The 23,522-nt window shown below is 37.7% G+C and overlaps 1 protein-coding gene across 2 annotated transcripts in view; it reads left to right on the top strand.

Moving 5' to 3' along the window:
* The window catches only part of PIBF1 (progesterone immunomodulatory binding factor 1), a 221,843-nt gene extending 202,888 nt beyond the window's left edge, over nt 1–18,955 (top strand). The window contains exons 17-18 of one of the 2 annotated variants that reach the window (XM_006753739.2): nt 9,459–9,632; nt 18,694–18,955. In XM_006753739.2, coding sequence (XP_006753802.1) covers nt 9,459–9,632; nt 18,694–18,744 — 225 coding nt within the window. In that variant the 3' untranslated portion in view covers nt 18,745–18,955. Of the gene's footprint in view, nt 1–9,458; nt 9,633–16,753; nt 16,832–18,693 lie in introns of those variants that run through there. The other variant, XM_015564807.1, reaches the window with a different exon arrangement.
* Nucleotides 18,956–23,522: the final 4,567 nt, after the last annotated feature.

The raw sequence follows: 23,522 nt of genomic DNA, 5'->3' as shown, positions 1-23,522 counted from the left end.
TTTGGGTTTTTTTGCTTTGTTTTGTTATTATTGTCACTGTTGTTATATTGCCTTGTTTTTTTGTTTGTTTTTTGTGTGTTTTTTTTGTTTTTTAAAAAAATATATTTTATTGATTTTTTACAGAGAGGAAGGGAGAGAGATAGAGAGTTAGAAACATCAATGAGAGAGAAACATCGATCAGCTGCCTCCTGCACACCTCCTACTGGGGATGTGCCCGCAACCCAGGCACATGCTCTAGACCGGAATCGAACCTGGGACCTTTCAGTCCGCAGGCCGATGCTCTATCCACCGAGCCAAACCGCTTTAGGCTTGCCTTGTTTTTTTATAGATGCTAGGTTAAATAACTTGAAGATCCCTTCTACACCTAAAATTGTGTACGTCAAAAGCCTTGATAGAAGGTATCTGCATTGTGTAAATAACAGATCTGAACCCAAAGAGACCTGCATTTGAATCCTAGTTTCACTTCTTAGTAGCTAATGAACTTGGCTAAATTTCTAAAAATCTTCTAAACCTTAGTTTCTTCATCTTCAAACTTCAGTTAATATCTACCTGCTGGGTATTTAGGAGAGTTTTAAATTACTATGTAAAATAAAGCCTGGAACATAGCATAGTAGATACTCAGTGAATGTTGATTCTTGCACTTTCTCTTCCTCTCTCCACACCTAAAAACTTTATATCCTCCCCTTGAGGTAAAGAGACATCCTAGCATGAGGTTAGCCTACATGCGGGGAGAGGTATTTAGATGGAAAGACAGAGGGACTGTGGAAAGCAGTGTGCAGCTCTGGGTACTCAGGCTATTCTCTAACAGTTTTGCCATGTAAAATCTATTTTGTCTAATATTTAGACTATAGTGCATTGGCATTCAAGGTATAATTTTAATTTCATCAAAAATCATACATTAAACACTGTGCTGAAATTTGCTTTGATAATGTAAAATTCTTATTGAGCACTCTATAGGATAGATGATTGAATTAAATTTACATTTTCTTTTAAACTGTGCATTGTGTTAGATATGATAATGATATCTTGGTATTATTTTAAAACTTTATCTCTCAAAAATCTCTACTAAAGTGTTTATAAGTGAAGTGATCTGAGGTCTGAAATCTGCTTTAAAATATTTTCCAAAATACTGGTAAGGAAACAGATTTAACAATGTTGACAAAACAATCTGGCAATTCCTCAAACAGTTAAATATGGAGTTGCCATGTGACCCAGCAATTCCACTCTGAAATGTACACCCAAGAGAAATGACAACATCCACACAAAAATTTGGGCATGAATGTTTAAAGCAGCATTATTCACAATAGCCAAAAGGTAGACACAACCTAAATATCCATCTGTTGATGAATGGAAAACAAAATGTGTGATAGCCATACAGTAGAATGTTACTCGACCATAAAGATGGAATGAAATGCTGATATATGTTACAACATAGATGAACTTTGGGAAAATATTATGCAAAGTGAACAAAGCCAGTCACAAGAGACCACATATTATATGATTCCATTCATATGAGGTGTCTACAACAGAGAAGTCTACAGAGACAGAAAGTAGATTAGTGGTTACTTAGGGGATAGAAGTTGAGGGCAAGGTGGAATAGAGGAGTGATAGCTAAAGGAATCAGGATTTCTTTTTGAGGAGATAAAATATTTTAAAATGACTACAGTAATGGTTGCACATGCCTGTGAACGTACTAAAAACCATGGATTGATATACTTTAAATGGATGGCTATATGGTATGTTAACTATATCTCAATAAAGCTGTTTTAAAAATTAGAAAAATGTTGATAATTGTCAAAGTTGAACAGTAGAACTAAAGGTTCAACATGCTAGACTCTCTTCTTTTTGATTCTTTAAAAATGTTCATAATAAAATGTTTATCAAATACCCTTTTTAGGTGAAGTTTAAATGTTATATGTATTGTTTTAAATGTGGTAAGCTTTGCCCTTCCAGCATGGCTCAATGGTTGAGCATTCCTCGACCTATATGAACCAGAAGGTCACATTCGATTCCTGGTCAGGGCACATGCCCAGGTTGTGGGCTTGATCCCCAGTGTGGGGCATGCAGGAGGCAGTGATCAATGATTCACTCTCATCATTGATGTTCCTGTCTCTCTCTCCCTCTCTCTTCTTCTCTGAAATCAATAAAAATATATTTTTAAAAAAATAAAAATAATTAAATATGGTAAGTTTTCACCTTGCATTGCCTCAAGTAGAAGTGCTACATAGAATTACCTGACTTGTTAGTCATGACACTTTGGTGTTGCTATATAAAAGCACTTACATTTAACCTGCAGTGGAGCACATAGTTTGCATTATACTTGTCAGAGCTATTTTCATCAAGAAATGCCATCTATGTGTCCCCTTGCCAACATCTTTGCAGAGTTTACAACTTTCAGCAATTTATTGGCATGAACTATGCAATACTGTTAAGCAGCTGCTCTGCAGTTGAGCTGTTTTAATAAGCACCACTCTATGCAAATAGTTTATATAAATGACCAAGCCATGTGCTTTTGGATTCAAGACAGCAATATATCTCTTTCATGGAGATTATTTGTACAACAATCATCATCATCATTATCATCATCTGAAAGTTTCATAAGAAAGTTCTTGCCCTCCACTTCTTTAAGTTTGAAGAGTAATTATTTTACTACAGTGTGTTTCTTGTTTTGTTTTGTTTTAGCCTAAGTTTCAATTATATTATTAAAATTAAGTCTACAATTATTAATTTTAATTAGAGGTTCATTAATTATTGAAGTTACTGTAATTTTCCTATGTATTCGATATGCTAGAATTATAACACATATACAATTAGCTTTTTCAAAATGAGTATAAAGGCATGTCAGAATTAATGAATATTATTGTTTTTTAAATCACACACTTAGTAGACCATTTGTGCTTAAAGTATTCATATGCATGAGAAGCTTAAATAAAACACCTCTGTACATAATGATGAAAAGGAAGTAATAAATTTTTTTTGACATGTCACTGTATTTAAGTCACTAGGGGCCCAGTACACGAATTCATGCACCTTGAAAGAACTGTGGGCCATGAGGCTGCTGTGGGCACAGGGATGAGTCATGGCCCACCCTCCGCGCCCCTACCCGGTCCCTCACACTGCAGCCCCCAGTCCCCTGTCTGCTGGCAGCCCTACTCCCGCTGCCACCGCTCCCACACACTGACAGCCCCTCTCACACCCACTGATGCACAGAGCAATTGGGGCTGGCGCCAGCTGTGGGTGCAAGCAGAGCCATCACCGGCAATGGGTGCGACAGGCAGCTGCTGGCCCCAGTCACCCCTCAGGAGCAGGGGGAGGGGGAGAAGCCCTCAGGGGCGATTGGGGCCAGCAGCCACTGCTCACCCCCGCTGACAACGCTGAGCAATCAGGGCTGGCACCGGACACCGGCAGCGAGTGCAAATGGCGGCTCCAGCGCCAGCAGCGGGTGTGAGCGGGGCCAACGCCAGCAGCAGGTGTGAGTGCATGGGAGCAAAGAATTTTCAGTAACCACCAGAGGCTCACCCCATGACAGTGACCAGCACCCGCCTTTGGTCTGGCTCCCCTGCTCACCTGCCCCACCATCCCTCCATGGCCGATGCCCGCCATGTTCCATGCTCTGCCTCCTGCTGCCAATGCCTACCATGTTCCACACGCACCCTGGTGGTCAGCGCACATCATAGCAACCGGTTGTTTGGCTGTTCCACTGTTCGGTCTATTTTCATATTAGGGTTTTATACATATAGATGTTTCTAAAGCCAGACCCTCCTTTGCAGCTGGCAGAGTCTCTCAGGTCTAATTGACAATCAGAACATAGCGTAACATTATTGGTCTTCTAGGTTTTATTAATTTCAGTTATGTGTGTTATACCAGACAGATCTGTACAGGCATCTTATTTTTTAAAAGAGCTACTTCACATATAAGTGTCTATAATAGTCCAGCTCTTCAGAGTGTAATTTGAATAAATATTATCTATTTTCTGTGAGTTATCCTAAAAGTTTTAAACAGAATGACCTCATAGTTTTTAAAAAGATTATTATTTACCTAAAATGTGCTAGCAGCATTTTGGCCAGCCATAAAGCAATATACTTCTCAATAATCTTAATTTTGACATTTGAATAACTAATGGGAACTTTCTATTTCAAGGGCAAGTGTCCCATCAATCAGAATTCGTACCTTAAAAAAAGGCAGGTCTTCAATGGAATTGATAGTGATATAAAATGTTTGATATAAGCAGTACTTTTATAAAATAAGATTTTCTGAAAATCATTTCCTGTAATTTTTAAAAATAAAAGGTCAATTATGGTATAAAAAGAATAAATGAATATTATTGTAAATCAGACTGTGTTATAGAATAGTATTTAAAGGTGTCTAACAAGTGATAAAAAGAAAAAGAGGATTGGGCATGGTGCTTTTTCAGTATTTGAATTTTACAATGAACAATTAATACTTTATAATTTAAAAAAAACGGGAAATTTAAAATGTATTTGGAGAAATGGCTTCAAACCTGCTGAGTGATTTGCTGGGGATAGGCTAGAACTGTCCAAATGAAGAGGCTCCAGATTAAGACATTCCACATTTTTCCTTTTGGAGAAGAGAACCTATATTCTGCCTGAGGACCCTAGAGTAAAGTCTACTAGACAGATTTTCTTGTCCACGCGTACAGATATTGTACTCTTTCATTCGGATGAATGGCCCATAACAGCAGAAAGAAAACATTTAATCTGCTCATTCATTCATAAGTTGGAAGACAACCAAAGACCATCAGAAAATGCAAGAAAATTAGAATAAGGAAAAAATCAGAATAAGCAGGGAAACTCCCCAGAGGAAACAAAAGAAAATTCTGGAGCAGGAAAGAACTTACAAAGTGTTGTAATTAGTTTCTTCAGAAAGATTTGAGAAAGTAGTCTTTTCATAAAACAAGAAACAGTGGGAGACTCCTCAAATGGCACTAGGCACTTTGGGTTCCAGCTAGTGGGGATGGGGTGGGGTGTTATATCTCAGGACCCAATCCTGATGTACCACCACAGGGGTGTGGGTTGGGTTGGGCAACCTCCCCTTTGAGGAACCTCAGGGTTGGTTTAGTGGCTGTATCAAAGATGGTACGGCCTCATGCTCACTCTGGCTTCTTCAGGAGGTTTAGGCTTGGCTGGGTGCAGAGTTGGGGGAGAGACTAGTGGTGATTTCCCCTTTTACAAAGCCTTGGGATTATAGAGAGTCTGCTTTACCCCAGAGAAGCCTCCAGTTCATGGAGATGCTGATTGTATCTGTTGCTGCAGTCTTTTCATTCAACCCTATCTGGAGAAGTGCTCAGAGCCCTGGGTCAAGTCAGAAAAAGGCCTGCATTATCTGCCCCCAAAAGATAACCAAACAAGATTAAAACACAATTCATGTAAAAAGAAATAAATGAATAAACAAACTAACTAATACTGGGGGTAAAAATTTGTGATATTTTAAAATGTTGCTAAAATCATAACATACAATGAAAATCATGAAGTTACTGTATTAAGTAAAATGCCAGTAGAAGGATGTGAGCAAAAGTCAGTGAATTCTCCTAAGACTTAGAAAAGGTAAAAAGATGGAATTTAAGGAATAGCTAAACAATATAGAAGATTCCAGAGAGAAAAAAAATATGTTGAAAGATACTGGAACCAGCTTGACATCAGAGTTCTCAGAAATTTGACTTTGGAACAGAGAAGTAATCCCATCCAAGTTCTGAAAGAAAGCACAATACTTCCTTCCACAGCACCCTCTCTGAAACATACTAGACTGTATGCCATCAAATAACAAAAAGAGAGAGGCACAGAATAATGGAACTTGCCAAGATGTGCAATAAAAATAAATTTCAGAATAACAACTGTGCAGCGGCCTTAAAAACAGACAAAATTGATTCCTGTAAACATTATGATTAAGAAGCTAGATATTCTTAGGTAATATTTTTTAAAGAGCATATATTATTTCATCCATTAAGAGGGAAAAGGCAGAACTCAAAGAAGAAAGGGGAATAACTATAAGAAAGTCAAGATTGAAATAGGAACTAGAATAAATGGCATGATTTTGAGCCCCTACCTCTAAGAATATAGCCAGAAAACACTTCAGTCATAAAAAATTAAAATAGTAGAACATTGGTGCATGAATGAATAAAAAAGACCATTGGAATAGAGTTTAAAAGTCCAGAAATAAACCATACATTTATGGTTGTTTAGTATATGGTAAAATTAGCATCTCAAATCAGTGAGGAAAAATTTGTCTATGCAGTACATAATGTTGTGATTACAGAATAGCCATGGGGGGAAAGATGTTCAATCCACCACACTTTTCACCAGAGCCCAGGATAAACTTGAAACAGATCAAAGATCTAAATGTTTGAAAAATAAAAGAAAAAGAAACCATAAAAGTAACTTGAGGAAAATTGAAGAAGAACCATGGAAAAGGCTATAAAGTTGGAAACTGACATGAATTATTCAGCTACATCAGAATCAGAAAGTGCATAGCAAAAAAAAAAAAAAGTGTAAATAAAGTCAAATAAAAATTAATTGAAAAAAAGTGCCACTCATGTTACAAAGGGCTGATATCTCTAACATATAAGGAGCTCCTTGAAAAGTGTAAGAAAATGACCAATCACCCAGTAGAAAAGGAAATACCCTTACATATATGAAAAGCTGTTCAACCTCACAGTAGAAGAAATGCAAAACAAACATACACAAAAACTTATCAGACTGGCAAAAATCCAAAAAGGTAACACAAGCATACATTTTATCAATTAGGAAACTGAAGCTCATTGAACCAGAATAGATTGTCTGTATTTACACAATTAATAATAGAGTCAGGAATGGCTGTGTCTTTGACTTCTCACCCAGTACTAACATATTTCCACTACACGTGCTTGGCTTTCTGTGTGTTCAGTAGATGATGGTATTTTTGGATACTGTTTGATCTATTTGATGTTAAAGTGGAATTTTCTGTTCTCAAATTTACCATTAATATGAAAGGGATCATCTATGTGATCAAACAGTAAAACTGAACAAGATTGTTCTACATTTTATTTTCATACCCATTTTATTACCCTAACAGGAATTTTACAGAAACTTATTGCTTTTGAAATGTTCCTTACCTGGGTTTCACAAACCATGCTAGCACTGTTTAATGCTATCAGTGGTGGTTCATCATAGACCCTTGAACCAGGAGGTCAGGGTTCAATACCCAGTCAGGGCACATGCCCAGGTTACTGGCTCAATCCCCAGTGGGTGACATGCGGAAGGTAGCCAATCCATGATTCTCTCACATTATTAATGTTTATATCTCTCTCTCCCTCTCCCTTCCTCTCTGAAATCAATACAAATATATTCAAAAAACAAAAAACAAAAACAGTGCTTTGACAGCACCCTAAGTTTGGGTGATCCTCATCTGGATAAAGCAAAGACATTTGATTTCTCTTCTGTCTCCTACTTCAGAGACCATCTCTTTCCTATAACTGCTCCTATACCAGTAGCAGGGAAGCCAAAGAGAAACAAAAGATGGTCTTCTCTAGGGCACTTAGGGGCCAAACCCTTTGCCTAGTAAACATGCAACTTCTTCCTTTTCTTCTTCCTCGTGCTCATTGCCTCCCCGCTCCCCCCTGCAAGTATGATCCCCTTTTCCTTATTTATCTGTAGACTAGAGGGGGAAATAATTTATCTGTAGGGGGGGGAAATAATCTTTTCCTTTTTTAAAACCTTCATACCAAGATTAAAAAAAAAAAGTTATGGCCACTAAAGGGAGGTTGTTTCAGGTAGAAATTTTCTTTGGATGTGCCGAGAGACTGTCATCTCCCTTTCCCTTCTGCTTCTTGTAGTAAGTAGAACAGGAGCTGAAAGCTGCCATAATACCAGGGATGTTTAACATTACTGGAAATCAGGGATCATTCACTTCACTCTAGGGGAGCATATAAATGAAATAGCATACTCTTGAAAGCAAAAAGAGCCTTCAAAAGGCTCAAATATTGGCCAAGTCTGAGATGTAGCCATCCTCATTTGCATTGGCCTAGCCAACCCCAGTACTGCAAAAGGAGGAAGAAGATTCCAGTGCCATTTCTTCCAGCTCCTCGCTTGGCCCTAAGATTTATTAAGCTCTGTGGCTTAAACTCACCAGCTCTGTTTTTAAATACCCACTCAAGCTAGATGGTTCTAAATAGAACTAATGACAGCCAGAAAGAAAAAAGGCCTGTAGGAACTTGCTCTGACACAGAGCTGATGTCTATAAACAGATTAGTAAAAGGGAGCAGAACATGTTTCTATCACCGTAAGTTTGTGTCTTGGCATGAAGATGAAATAAACAGCCTCCCACTGTTCTACATATAATAAAGGAGAGTTTATTCTGTCCTCTGTCCATATGCTTGTGTTTGATTGGATCAACTTAGTGATTAATCATAAATATCCACTAAGTAATGTTAGGTGCTAAAAGTTCGACTGTAGAGAAAAATAAAAGACAAAATAGACTTGGAAGAGGGAATGAGTGAAAATTTTTTACCTGAGTTCCTTAACAAGTTCAGATAATAATTCTTAGTCCAAACAGCAACTGGGTAAAGCTAACTCCATTTTTCATTTGTAAGACAATAGGGAATAACATGGTTACATTCTGAAGATGTTTTCAACTTATTATTTGGGCTGCTGATTAGTAAGCAAGAAAAAAAATTTGGACTCTTTTATTCCCTCCCATCTTCATATAAGATTTCAGAAGGAAATTGTATAGTTTACGAGTAGAAAAAGTTAAATGCCTAAATAATTTACTCAACAAACATGTAGAAAAATTATAGTGGAATGTAACTATGCCAATGGTTCCCAAATTTGTCTGTCCTTAGAATCACCTAGAGATCTTTTAAAATGTTCAATGCTGAGGTCACTCCCCAACCCAATTATTTTACAATCTCTGGGAGTGAGACACAGGCTTCAGTCGTTTTTGAAGCTCCATGGGTGACTCCAAAGAGCAGAAAAATGTAGGAACCATTAGACTATGGGATGACATTTATTGTTTATCATACTAAAACTATCAGTGACCATGTGTGTCATGTATGCTATTGTTCATTAATATGTTATTTTATATAGTATAATTGTTTCAACTGTTTCTACTCCAAGAATAAAAATAAGTGTTTTGGGGGGGGGGGTGGTTCTCAATCTTTAATTTCTTTATTGATTAAGGTATTACATATGTGTAAAAATAAGTTTTAATGTCCATCCTTATTAGTCTACTAGAGGCCCAATGCATGAAATTCGTGCAAGAGTAGGCCTTCCTTCCCCTGGCTGCCGGCACCGGCTTTCCTCTGACACCTGGGACCCAGGCTTCCCTCGCAGACCCAGCTTCGTCCAGAAGGTTGTCTGGAAAGGCATCCAGAAGGACGTCTGGTATAATTAGCATATTACGCTTTTATTATTATAGACGTGCTGAAATCATACTTGCTGTTTTCTTCTATTTTCATATATCAACAGGAATTGGCGGCAATGAAGCAGATTCTCACTAATATGCGCAGTCAGTGTTCTGAGGACAGGTTACTTCTTACTAAAACGGAATCAAAAAATGTGACAGAAAATCAAAAATCAAAGATTTTGAATGTGCCTAGAGAACATGAAGATAATATATTTATTCCCAAACCAACACTCTTTGTAAGTACAAAAAGAAAAAACAACTTAAAATTTTAATCTCTGTTTTTCACTAAATACATTTTACTTAAATCTCTTTACCTCTTGTTCATATTGGTTTTAAAATAATTTTAGTAGTTTAATGAAAGGGCCTAGAAATATCTGTATAACTGGTATACATATTCAGAAAAGGGAAGCTTCAATAGGATATTTATATATCCTATCTTAGAGCTAGTAATTAGGTCTTATTGTTCTAGTTAATATGTTGGACTTGCCCAGAAATTAACCTTAATCTCAAATTTACCTCCTTAAGTCTCCAGGGACTAATTATAGGGGAATCAGGAATACATGTTTATAATGTTTATTTTATATAAGAATTGCCCAGCCAGTATGGGCCAGTGGTTGAGCATTGACCTGTGAACCAGGAGGTCAGAGTTCGATTCCCAGTCAGGGCACATGGCCCGGTTGTGGGCTCCATCCACAGTGTGGGGCGTGAAAGAGGCAGCCAATGGATGATTCTCTCTCATCATTGATGTTTCTGTCCCTCTCTCTCCCTTACTCTCTGAAATTAATTTTTAAAAAATACATTTTTTTAAAGAATAAAAGGGATGCAAAGTATCATCCAGCACCTTTTATTTGTAAAACAGTATATTTTTCTGTTTACTCATAAAGTATGAAATCAATCAATAATATTAACATTAAATGGAATGCTTATATTAGGTAGAAATATATATGCACATAAATTAGAATAAGAAATTAGAACAAGTTGAAAGTGATGTTTTAACAAATAGTAGGAATAACGATAGAAAGGCAATAGAATCAAAATAGTAACATTATTAAATATTTCACTGTACTTCAGCATGGTTTCCCATGCATGCTTTAATTTCTCAGAAGAAATATATTTGCCGTCTGAACATAGAGACTTGAAACCAGATTTTAACTGTGATATTCTGATTTAGTGAGTACTCAGAATCTTATTCTTTTTAAACTCCCTAGATGATTATAATAATCAGTCAAGTATGGGAGCTTCTGATCTAAGCTCTTTCATTATACATTCAGATAATGCTACTCAAGATCAATGAGGTGATTACATAGTTCAACCTTTTAAAGTAAAAAAGAAGTGGCCAGCCGCAGTGGCTCAATGGTTGACTATAGACCTATGAACCAAGAGGTCACGGTTTGATTCCTGGTCAGGACATATGCCTGGGTTGTGGGCTTGATCCCTGTAGGGCAAGCATGTCAAACTCAAAGGCTAACACAGGCCAATAAACAAGGTTTAAGTTTATGTGTGCTGCAAAAAAAAACAAAAGCTTCAATTTTCAAAGATACATTGGTTTATTTCGATAGAGACATGCTGACTACAAAGGGCTGAAATAAATGAGTAATTGTTAACATAAAATAATAGAACATTTTAATAAAAATTGATATTTTTTTCTTGAACATTAACTTACCAGACACTGAATAGCTACACAAATTAATAAGCATAACGCAAATATTCCTACACACTCCCCACTGGGGATGTGCCCGCAACCAAGGTACATGCCCTTGACCAGAACTGAACCTGGGACCCCTTGGTTCGCAGGCCGATGCTCTATCCCCTGAGCCAAACCGGTTAGGCTGTAGTTCTTTATTAATAATTATGTATAACAAGATATTGTAAAAATCAAGTTATGAAATTTTTATCAAAACGCCTCTTACATACCATTATATTGGCTGGGCCGCAAAAATATTCATTGTGGGCCGCATGGCCGCTAGTTTGACATGCTTGCTGTAGGGGGCATACAGGAGGCAGCCAATCAGTGATTCTCAACATTGATGTTTCTATCTCTCTCTTCCTCTCTGAAATCAATAAAAATGTTTTTTAATTAAAATTTTTAAAAGTGACAGAGTTACAATCTAGAGTAAATAAGGATAACTGTTGTAAGAATCTATGACAATAATGGAGACCACGCTGACACGATGGAGAAAGCAGGCAGCCTCAGTTTACCAGCCGGGATACAAGGCAGCTATGCGAATCTCTGCAGCTGCGTCTGTGGGTCTTTTCCTCTAGTGATACATCAGCTTCTTTTTGTTTCTCTCTCAGTTTCTGGTTATTCGTATTTTCCACTTCCTCATTAACTTGCTCATGGCTCCTTCTCCTGAGACGTTTCTGTGTACCTTCCCACATCTACTCTCTTAACACCTAGTCCTTCCTGTATTTTCCTGGAGCAAGAATCTAAGAGGCACAGCTCATCCTTGTTGGGTGATACACTTTGTGGCCAGACTTGTGACGGGTATTAGCCAGCCTACTGAATGGCTGCCATTATAGTGAGCAGCGGTCACATGGCACCAAATAAAGCTGCCCAGGGCTGTTTATTCACAAGGATCATTGCCGGGCAAGATTTTCTTAGAAAGTTGGCTGGGATTATGACAGACACTCTGATGTGTCCCTTATATTACAATCTATAGGAAGAAAGCAGATGAAAGACGTAGATGTTAATGGGAAACATGGGGTCGGATGAAAACCACAAGATACAGCCAGAGACCTAGCCTATCACCCTCTGGGACAGCCGAGGGCAAACTACGGCCCGCGGGCCCGATCCGGCCCGATCCGGCCCATTTGAAATGAATAAAACTACTGAAAAAAAAAGACCGTACCTTTTTATGTAACGATGTTTACTTTGAATTTATATTAGTTCACACAAACACTCCATCCATGCTTTTGTTCCGGCCCTCCGGTCCAGTTTAAGAACCCATTGTGGCTCTCAAGTCAAAAAGTTTGCCCACCCCTGCTCTGGGATCTGTTTTGCTGACCCTTCTCTGTTTTAAGCAATGAACTATTTCTTCTGAATATGAACTGACCTTCCATATTTCTGACCTTAGGTTGTAACTTGATTCAGATATCCTGAAATCCTGACTCTAACTGGTACATAAGTAGTGGTAAGATTTCACCAGTACCTCAAGATAAGGTTATGCAGTGAGAATGAAATGAAGAAGAATCAAAATATTGAGTATTAATTGGGGAGTTTTATTTCCTTCTTTGCGCTTATCTATTTTTCTACAATAACCTTTAGTTCTTTTATAAGAGAAAATGTTTTAAAAGAGGTAAGAGTTCAGCTATGTCCTTATGAAAACTGAGAGATAATACTGTAAAATGGTCAAATCAAGACTATGTGGTGATAATGCAAAATTAGCCCAGCCAGTATGGCCCAGCGATTGAGCTTCGACCCAGAAACCAAGAGGTCACAGGATCGATTCCCCAGTCAGGGCACATGCCCAGGTTGCGGGCTCGATCCCCAGTAAGGGGCGTGCAGGAGGCAGCTGATCAATGATTCTCTCTCATCATTAATGTTTCTATCTCTCCTATCCCTCTCCCTTCCCTCTCTAAAAAAATAAAAAATTAACTGAAGAAGAATAACAAAATTGTTACATGAAGTGCCAGCTTATGGGTGTGAAGGATAATCTTTTTAATATGCTAATATTAAAGAAACACTACTGTTTAAATAGGTTAAAGAGTGGAGATACCAAGATAAAAACCAGTTAATTGTGTACATGAATTGATTTATTATGCCCAATTGATTAAACAGTCATCTATTAGGAGTCGGCAAATTTTTCTTTAAAGATCTAGACGGTAACTATTTAGGCTTGTAGCTACATACAATCTCTGTTGCATATCCTGTTTGTTTCTTTGTTTTTGTTTTTGTTTTTTTTTAAATGTCAAATCCATTCTTAGCAGGCAATCCAAACACAGACAGACCAGGGGCCATAATTTGCCAAGCAGTGATCTCACTTACGCTCCTTGCTCAGTACTAATCAAGAGCTGGTAGAGGCTTAGAAGCTTCCAGAATCTGAAACTTAGGCTAGATAGTGCCTTACTGATAAAATATTTAGAAATGAGGAATATGCATCTCATGAGAATAAGAAATCAACTTTCCAAAATCACTGTTATTTGCATTGGAATTTATTTGAATTTAGTAGTGATTAAACATAGATACTGATGTAAATGAGAAACCACTGTGACATAGTCTATTAACAGGTCACCTGAATTTCAGACAGTCATATGCCTGAAGGCAGAAGTTTATCTAGAAAGATTGAGCAGATCAGTGAACTTTAATTCATACAACAGACTATGCTACTTCCCTGTTTTACTGGTTATTGTCACTACCACTGAATAATCCCAGTGTTACTGAGAACGATAAATACTGCCCGCCATGCAGGATGGTGGTTGTCCGATTATTGGAACCATATTGTTGTGTTACTGCAGAGGCGTTTTCTTTCACATTATGTAGGGGAAACTCTTGAATGTAGACTCTCATGAGACCTTATGTCCAAACTTATATAGAACTGTGAGGCTTCTGTCATAGCAGACCAAAACAGCATTCATTAATTTACTTATCCAAAAAATGTTTATCGAGCACCTCCTTTGTGCCAAGGACTGTTCTGGGCAACAAGGATATAAAGATTTTTGCCACATTCTCACATTCTTGTATGGCTAAGAATTACTAAATATTCAAAAATTTAATTGTACTCAGTGTCAAAATTATGGATATTATAGGGATCTGCCACTAAATACTTTATTATTGTATCTCATTAATATATAAAGCACTTAGATTTTAAAATGACAGTAAAAATAAATCTATTTAACTAACATTTATTGAACAATATGTTATGACTCTAAGGAATACACAGTTTATTGAGTGACTGATTCAAGTAAACAATTGTAAGAATGATATAACAAGTTAAGTATTGAAGGCTTTAAGTTCGTAAAAGGAACACCAATAGAAGTCTGGATGTATCAGGGCAAGCTTCTCAGAGGAGGCGATTTTTGAGCTGAGTCCTGAAAAACAAATAGGAGCGAGCTCTTCGGGCAGAGAGAACATTAAGTGGGAAATACTGTTCATAGTTAGCACTTCTTAGGGACTAAGTGCTTTCTGCATACATTTTCTCATTTTATTCCCTCGACACCCTCTGATGTAGGTTACCGTATCAGACAAGTCCTCGTACCAAATAGATGTCACGTTCTGAAAGGACTGTTTACAAGCATGTGGAAACCACATGATGGGGAACATTTCAGGACTAGTAGCTGACGCTATTGTCAGTCCTAAGTCTCAAGGTGCAAGGAGAGGGATCGGAGCCTTCTTGTGGAAACTTTGGTCTCCCATAAAAAAAATTTAGCCACTACTAAACATGGCCAGGCAAAGAAGGAGCTCGGGAGTAAACATCACAGTTTCTTTCTCCTCCCACCTACAAGCCCATTGACTAAACCTATTTCAGAAACTAGGAGACACCACAGATAGCCTCCTGGGCACAAGAGCGGGTAGACAAGGATGGAGAATAGAACTGAGGGTACCCAGAATATCCAGCACAATTATTTTTTATTATCTTCATACTAGAGGCCCAATGCACGACATCGGGCCTCTAGTATGCAAGAGTAGGCCTTCCTTCCCCCAGCTGCCGGCACCGGCTTCCCTTTGGTACCCAGGACCTAGGCTTCTCTCACAGTCCTGGCTTCGTCTGGAAGGTACTCCGGAAGGACATCTGGTCTAATTAGCGTATTACGCTTTTGTTATTATAGATTACACAAGAGATAACTGAGAAGTCATCAACTTTCCCAGGTTTGTAAATGAATGGATGAAGCCCGTTTCATCCCAGAACTTGTTCTTTAACCACTGTGCTGAACTGTGCTCAAGCCACAAACACCAAAGGAAGTGTGGCATTCGGGTACCTGCTGGGGCCAGACACTTTCCTGAGTGCTAAGATAAACATGAAACAAAATAAACCCTAAAGGTTAAGTGTCAATATCCAGGAATTGTTTTCCACTGCTAGTTCAGTGGCTTAAGCAAATTGTTCAGTCTCCCAGATAAGCATTAAAGGCCTAATATGTGGCCCTTTGGAGTCATCAGGGTACTAAGTTACTTCTGCCTTTCTCTTCAACCATCCTTGGTGTGTGGCTTCTGTCCTCAGATTCACAATATGCTTGCTGTAGCCTCTGCCATCACATCGGCATCGTAAGCAGGAAGCAGAAATGGGGACTATACCATCTCCCTCCTAAAAGCGTTTCCATAAGTTCTAACCAACATCCTATTGGCCAGAACTTAGTCACATGGCCATACTTAGTAGCAAAGGAGGTTGATTAATGTAGTTTTTACCTGGGTGAGCCCTTTACTCTTGTAATAAAATTAGAATTCTCTTATTAATAAGGGGAAAGTACGCCGAAACCGGTTTGGCTCAGTGGATAGAGCGTTGGCCTGCGGACTGAAAGATCCCAGGTTCGATTCTAGTCAAGGGCATGTACCTGGGTTGCGGGCACATCCCCAGTAGGAGATGTGCAGGAGGCAGCTGATCGATGTTTCTTGTTCATCGATGTTTCTAACTCTATCTCTCTCCCTTCCTCTCTGTAAAAAATCAATAAAATATATTTTTTTAAAAAAAGAAGGGGAAAGTGGATATAAGCCAGGCAGCCAGCAGATTTTGTCACAAGGCCTTAATTCATTTTTATATCCCCAACACTTAAAACAAGGAACTGGCACATATTAGGTGCTCAATTAAGTGCTATTAAACCAATCTCAACTACAAATAATTTAGTTGATGTAGGATAGTGTCAAGAGACAGGATTAGAGAAGTGTGGGCCAGATGCTAAGGGGCCCTGTATTCTAAATTGAAGTAGTTAAAACATGACAGTGAAAGTGAGGTGCCCCACAGTAACCTAGGGATAGGAAAAAGCATTAGTCCTGTGGGAGCAGGCTATAAAATTAATTTTAATCAAAGATCTGAAAAGTCCATTTAGGAAGTAGAAATGCAGTTAATCCTCAGAACAGAGGTATACTTGTGGCAAATCTACTTCATTAACACATCTGAAGAAAGAATGCAGTAGAGGGAAAGGGATGGAGGGAGGGTGGTCTGCAAGGGACCAACACAGATAAAAGGAATAGAAGAACTGTCTGCCATTGAATTCTTGTACTGTCCTTTGGAATTTTAAGGTTCCTTTTTAATATCAAAAGTTTTATTTAGCTTCTTCCCAAACATACAGAGTAGTAATAAAACTTTTAGTATCAGTTGACTGAGAAAGTGGAGATGTACAAATTCTATATACCCTTTGCTATAAGCTGGATGATCTGTAACTTGGTGTGTAGAAGTGGCTTTTAGATTTTTTTGATGTTGTTCAGGAGCCACAATTAAGAAAACCATTTTACATCATGACTTAGTGAAGATCACAGTTTCTCAGAGCACAATTTAACCCCTACAATGGCAAGGTACTCTGATATTTTGTATTCTAGTCTGTGTGATGTTTTTTCTTTCTCAAATCTGGTCTTAAGTTGATTTCCTTACCCATGGATTGAGAAGCTACAGTTTTCTTTCCTTCCAGTTTTATTGAGGTATAATCCAAGAGACCTACAATTTCACAAACACTGGTTTTGTGAGAATCTTAGATTATTGTTGACTCACCTTTCTTCAGGCACCCAAACCTCTCAATCTGATTATAAGAGAAGTAAGCAACTCCCCAATTTTACTCTGATTTTTCTTTATGGTCTGTGACTTAGTTTAAAATTTTTTAAAATAAGACTGGCAAAAGTAACAGGCAGTCCTGGCCAAAGGACAATTACATTTCTCATCACCCAGTAATAAACTAGCATTCAGCTCAGCCACCTTTGAATTCTCTTGGTAGACAGCACCTGGCCTTTCCCTATCATGGAAATTTCTTTCTCCTTTAATACTAAGGACTTTGGACTTTTCTTTCCAAGAAAGAACTCTAAAGTGTTTTAATGCAGTTTGCATTTTAGAAAGATAAGCTTGGACAGATCGTGGACTATGAATTGAACAGAATAGAAGAGAAAGCCAAATCAGAGTTAGGAAACTCTGGCGGGAATTAAGCCAGAAATGATAAGTGCCCAAGGTAAGCCAATGGGGTCAAGATAGGAACAGAATGAGGAGTTTAAAAGATATTCAGTAAAAGGTAGGAACTATTTAAAATGGATGTAGCAAGTGAAAAGAAGGAGAAATCTAAGATGAAAAAGAAAAGAACATTTCTGGTTGAAGTGACTGAGCAAAGTCTAGTACCATTTACCAAGAAAGAATATGGACGATTGGGGGTTCGTTTTGACGTACTGAATTTTAGCTGCCTGTGGGGAACACCATGTAAAAGCATTTGTAGCTCAGGTTAGAACTATGGTATAAAGGTGGCAATGCAGGGAAGAGGGGAGGTATTTGGTGGTAACTGAAGCTGGCTTATTTGGTGGTCATTGAAGCTGGCCAAGGGTGTGGATAGGTCAAGAGGAGCTGACCACTGATGTCACTTCCAACATTTTATGTATCAGCTATGGCATATAAACTTATAAAAAACATAAACTTATAAGTATCATACTAACATATGTGCCTACATACATATGTGTATATATATTTAGGAATGAAGTCTTTTATAATTTTAAACAGGTGGAAGTGGAAAAGCAGTGAGCTTCATATTTAACATATTGTCATATATAAATGAATGCTACACGATTATAGTAAGCTGTTTTGACTGCCTATGTAGTGCCCTGTATAAGGAGTTCTGAGTACTTTCTTCTGTAAGTCTACCTCCTTTGCCTTTTTGTTACTACTCTGTACAGCCAAGCTCTTTGTACACTGAAATGATTGAGCAGAGAACCCCAGAAGTACTGTGGTAAATACTTAGCAATTCAGGAGACCCAAAGCACAGTGATTTGGATCTAGTCATTATTTAATAAATATTTATTGAATGAATGAATGTCCATATATATAGATAGATGAGACTGACAAAAAAAGAAGCTGTGTCCTTGATTTTTTTTTATATATAATTCTCTTTGAAAATAGAAACAATTCATTTGATACTCACTTCTGTAAAATATGTTAAATACAGGCTTTGAGCCAGAAAACACAGATGTGTATTTTTCCTACAGACACACCAGGTGGGAGATTATTTCTTACAAAACATAAAACCTTTGTCCCTAAAGTATCCTTCTGAATTAGGAAAAGTGATTATTTACTGTAATCTTACATAAAAAGCCCCAATGCATATTGGTACAGAGTTCTACGAATTGCCTTTATTACCCTCCTAGTAAACATTTTACTTAATTTTCTCTCTTCTTAACAGACCAAAAAGGAAGCACCCGAGTGGTCCAAGAAACAGAAGATGAAGACCTAGGTTTTGAATGGATTTGCTATGTCGTTATTTACTCCCAAAGTCCTTTTTCTGATGAACAAAAAGTTTATCTTAATCATGTGCTTGCCATTTTTAAAACAATTAATATAAAATTTATTTTCACTGAATGTTAAATTACCAGATTTCAGCTTAATAATCAATATGTATAAAATGCAAACAATAGTATACTTTAATACTTGGTTTTATCTATTTTGTTACAAAATAAATATACTGTAGACTGATTAAAATTTGTAGCTTTCATCATTTTTAAGGTTTTTTAAATTGTGTGGCTCATAAATGTACAGCTGTTATATTGGTGAATATATTTTCTAACAATATAAATTTCAAGTTTAAATATCATAACACAAATACCAAAACACCTTCCATTTTTTAAAATTAAGAATTGCTTATGAAATTTATTAGCGAGCCCTTCAAGTGCTCAGTAATGGTGGTCCGATATCATCTATTTGATATTATATTAACCAATAAAATCTGGTAGAAACTTCATTATTTCCCTTGTCCAGGTCAGGTAGCTCAACTGGTTAGAGAATGTCCCAGTACACCAAGGTTGCGATTTGATCTCCAGTCAGGGCACACACAGAATCAACCAATGAATGCACAAATAAGTGGAACAAAAAATCAATGTTTCTCCATCTCTCTCTCTTCCTCTAAAATGAATTTTTAAAAAAATTTTAAAGAAGAAAAAGTTCGTTATTTCATTGGTCAAATAAAAATTTGGTGGAAAGGTCCTGGCTGGGTGGCCCAGTTGCTTGAACCATCGTCCGTACACCAAAGATTGTGGGTTCGATTCTCAGTCAGGGCACATACCTAGGTTGCCAGTTAGATCCCCAGTGGAGGCACATACGCAAGGCAACCAACACGATTGATGTTTCTCTCTCACATCTCAGTACGATTTTCTCTCTTGTCATAAAACATGCTCCATTTCTCATTCAAGAGATACAATTTAAAGAAAAAGAGGGCTAGAGGACAAGGGAGAGATTTATCAGGTTTTTCTCAATTACTACTAACATAGTGGCTGGATAATTCTTTATTCAGGTGGGAGTGAGGGGCAGTCCTTTGAATTGTGGGATATGTAGCAATATCTCTGCCCTCCACCACTAGATGACAGTAGCACCCCCTCCTCAGTTGTGATAACTAAAAATGTCTTTTGTCCCCTGGGGACAAAACACCCCCACCTAGTGAAGAACCACTGGTATGCATCAATTATTATCTTAGTAGATTTGAATAGAGAATACTATCTGTTCAATGTGTTCTTTGAAAGTCACATTAGCATAGGCTATTAGTGAATGTGAGAGGACAAAAAAAGCCTTTGATAATGAATACTTGTAAATCTGTTGGTGGCCTAAAAACCCAAATCTCCTTCCCCTGGTTTCATTTGGGTACATCTTCTAACACTATATATGACTTTCTGCAACACAGGTTTGTTAAAATGGTCTTTCTCCAGCATGCAATCTAAATACAGGATACCCTGATTATTTCATTAAAACTAAATTAACTTGCCCTGGCTGGTGTAGCTCAGTTGGTTGGGCATCCTCCTGTGCACCAAAAGATTGCTGGTTCAATTCCTAGTCAGGACACATGCCTGGGTTCCGGGCTCAATCCCAAATTGGGTATGTGCTAGAAGCAGTCGATCAGTGTTTCTCCCTCTCCCTTCCTCTCTAAAGGGCAATAAAAAATCTTTAAAAAAAATTTAATTGGCAGACATAATTTATTTCCTCCTAAGATGCTAGAAGAAAAACATTTTTTCAATTCTACTAATCTAAAAGCATTTCATAAGTTAATTCAATCAACCCCATTTGTCATATTTATATATTTTAATACAAGGGAATAATGATTGAATATCCAGGTTAGAATATTGGTGTGGATAGGCATAGATGTAGGAAAATATAGAGCTAATTTAAGAAATAAAAAGTACAGTGATAAAGAAATTAAGGAAGTCTTCCTCCAAATTCTTAATTTTTTCCCTCTTTCCTTTTATTTCTAGAAATACTCTTCAAAAAAGTTTATTTTATTATTTCTTACCATAATAACTATTAATAAATCTCAGGGTTAGATTATGATATGAAAGGTTTTCATGATCCAGAGAATAAAAGCATGGAAAAGACTATGGAATCTCAGAGGGAAGGCAGGGGTGAGAGGGCGGGAAGAGATCAACCAAAGAATTTGTATGCATATACAGTGGGGCCTTGACTTACGAGCGTCCCAACTAATGAGTTTTTCGAGATACGAGCTGTCTCTCGGCCGACTTTTTGCTTTGAGTTGCGAGGTAAAATTCGGGTTACGAGCCAGATTCAGATACCCTACCGCTAGTTGGCTCAGCGAACGTCACAGTGAACGGACATATGAGTAATTTGAGTTATGCAAGCTCCGTCACAGAATGAATTAAACTCGTAAGTCATGGCCCCACTGTATATGCCAATCATAGCACCTTGACCAAAGTAGTATATACAAGAAGCATGTTTCCAGGTAGCTTGGAATAACAGAAGAAAACCTACAGTAGTTAAAAAAAACACACACAAATCAGTGGGAGTGGCTGGGGAGAGGTCAATGGGGAAAAAAGGAGACATATGTAATACTTTAAACAATAAAGATTTTTTATTTAAAAATAAAGAAATTTAGCTTTTCAGAAGACATTGTGAATTTTCAATTCATATGCCCCTCATTCCAAAAAGTTTTCACTGTTCCATCATAATAATCTGAACTAGGTACTCTGTACTCCAAGCATGTCAAATTCCTGGCCCACAATGAATATTTTTGCAGCCCAGCCAATATAACGATATATAAGAGACGATTTAATAACAATTTCATAACTTAATTTTTACAATATCCTATTATACATCATTTTTAAAAATATACTTTTATTGATTTCAGAGAGGAAGGGAGAGGGAGAGAGATAGAAACATCAATGATGAGAGAGAATCATGGATCGGCTGCCTCCTGCACACCTCTCACTGGGGATGAAGCCCACAACCTGGGCATGCGCCCCCAACCGGAACCGAACTCGGGACCCCTCAGTCCCCAGGCTAATGCTCTGTCCACTGAGCCAAACCGGCCAGGGCTGTTATACATAATTATTAATAACGAACTACAGACACAGAACCTGGCTGGAGAACCTAGCGAGAGAACATGTCAAGAGAACCTGGACAGAACCTGGCTACCGAACCTGGCTGGAGAACCTAGCTAGGCTGTTGATCAACTGAACGCTGCCTCCGTGTCCTTCGTATATATATATGGCAACAAAAATAAATAGCGAACTACAATGTTCAATAATGACTGATTACTATAATCGTGTAGCATTCGTTTCCCTTATGTGCCTTATGCGCAGGCTCACCATTTCTCTCCACTAATACCAGCAGCGAATATTTTAGCAGCCGATGGCCACGTCATTAGTCTCCGACTGACTTGTTCCGTGTGCGCAACAGGAAATATTTCACTTTCGGAAATAAGGAAAATAGGCTTATTTGCGTACGCTTATTAATTTGTGCAGTTACTCAGTGTCTGGTAAGTTAATGTTCAAGAAAAATACTAATTTTAATTAAAATGTTCTATTATTTTATGTTAACGATTACTCATTTATTTCAGCCCTTTGTATTCAGCATGTCTCTATCGGAATAAACCTACATTTCCATGAAAATTTAAGCTTTTGGGTTTTCTCAGGCCACATAAACTTAAACCTTGTTTATTTGGCTCATGTTAGCCTTTGAGTTTGGCATGCTTGCTGTACTCTCTCTTTAATTCTGCATACCATATTTTATAATAATTGTTTACTTTCCTTTTCCTTTAGGAAAAGAATTCTTATGCTTTTTTTGGCCCTTTGGTTTTTTAGCATTGTGCCTTGAACTTAAAAAAAAAAGTGTTTATTTGATGAATTTGGGCAGATAAGATATAACAATGTCACTTTTTCTTATGTCTTTAAATTAAAGAAGAGCTTTTTAGTATCTTACATAGAATCTATTCTAGCTGATTTTTTAAAATATATTTTTATTGATTTCAGAGAGGAAGGGAGAGAGAGAGATAGAAACATCAATGGCCCTAAGCAGTTTGGCTCAGTGGATAGAGAGTGGCCTGCGGACTGAACGGTCCCAGGTTCGATTCTGGTTAAGGGCATGTACCTTGGTTGAGGGCATATCTCCAGGGGGGTGTGCAGGAGGCAGCTGATCGATGTTTCGCTCTCACCGATGTTTCTAACTCTCTATCCCTCTCCCTTCCTCTCTGTAAAAAAAAAAAATCAATAAAATATATTTTTAAAAAAGAAAGAAAGAAACATCAATGATGGGAAAGAATCACTGATTGGCTGCCTTCTGTATGCCCCCAGTGGGAATTAGCCCACAACCCCCAGCATGTGCCCTTGACTGGAATCGAACCTGGGACCTTTGGTCTGCAGGCTGATGCTCTACCCACTGAGCCAAACCAGCTAGGGCAAACTCATTTCTTAATATCACTACAACCCTTGCCTTTCCTCTAAATTTTCAGACCTTCCTTTTTTCACTTTTATTTTCTCCTTTCTTTTTTGAACACTGTAAAAAAAAAACCATAAAATTTACCTTCTTTCCCATTTTTAAGTTTACAGTTCAATAGTGTATTCACATTGTTGTACAACATACCTCCAGAACTTTGTCATCTTTCAAATATGAAACTCTATACCCATTAAACAATTATTTTCCCCTTCTCCATTCTCTGGCAACCCAACTTTCTGTTTCTATCTCATATAAATGGAATATTTGTGTTTTTGTGACTGGCTTATCTCACTTAGCATAATG

Source organism: Myotis davidii, unplaced genomic scaffold (genome assembly GCF_000327345.1).
Source record: "Myotis davidii unplaced genomic scaffold, ASM32734v1 scaffold10, whole genome shotgun sequence".
NCBI classification, from domain to species: Eukaryota; Metazoa; Chordata; class Mammalia; order Chiroptera; family Vespertilionidae; genus Myotis; species Myotis davidii.
The sequence above is the reverse complement of the archived record's forward strand: the minus strand, read 5'-3'. Positions and strand labels throughout refer to the sequence as shown.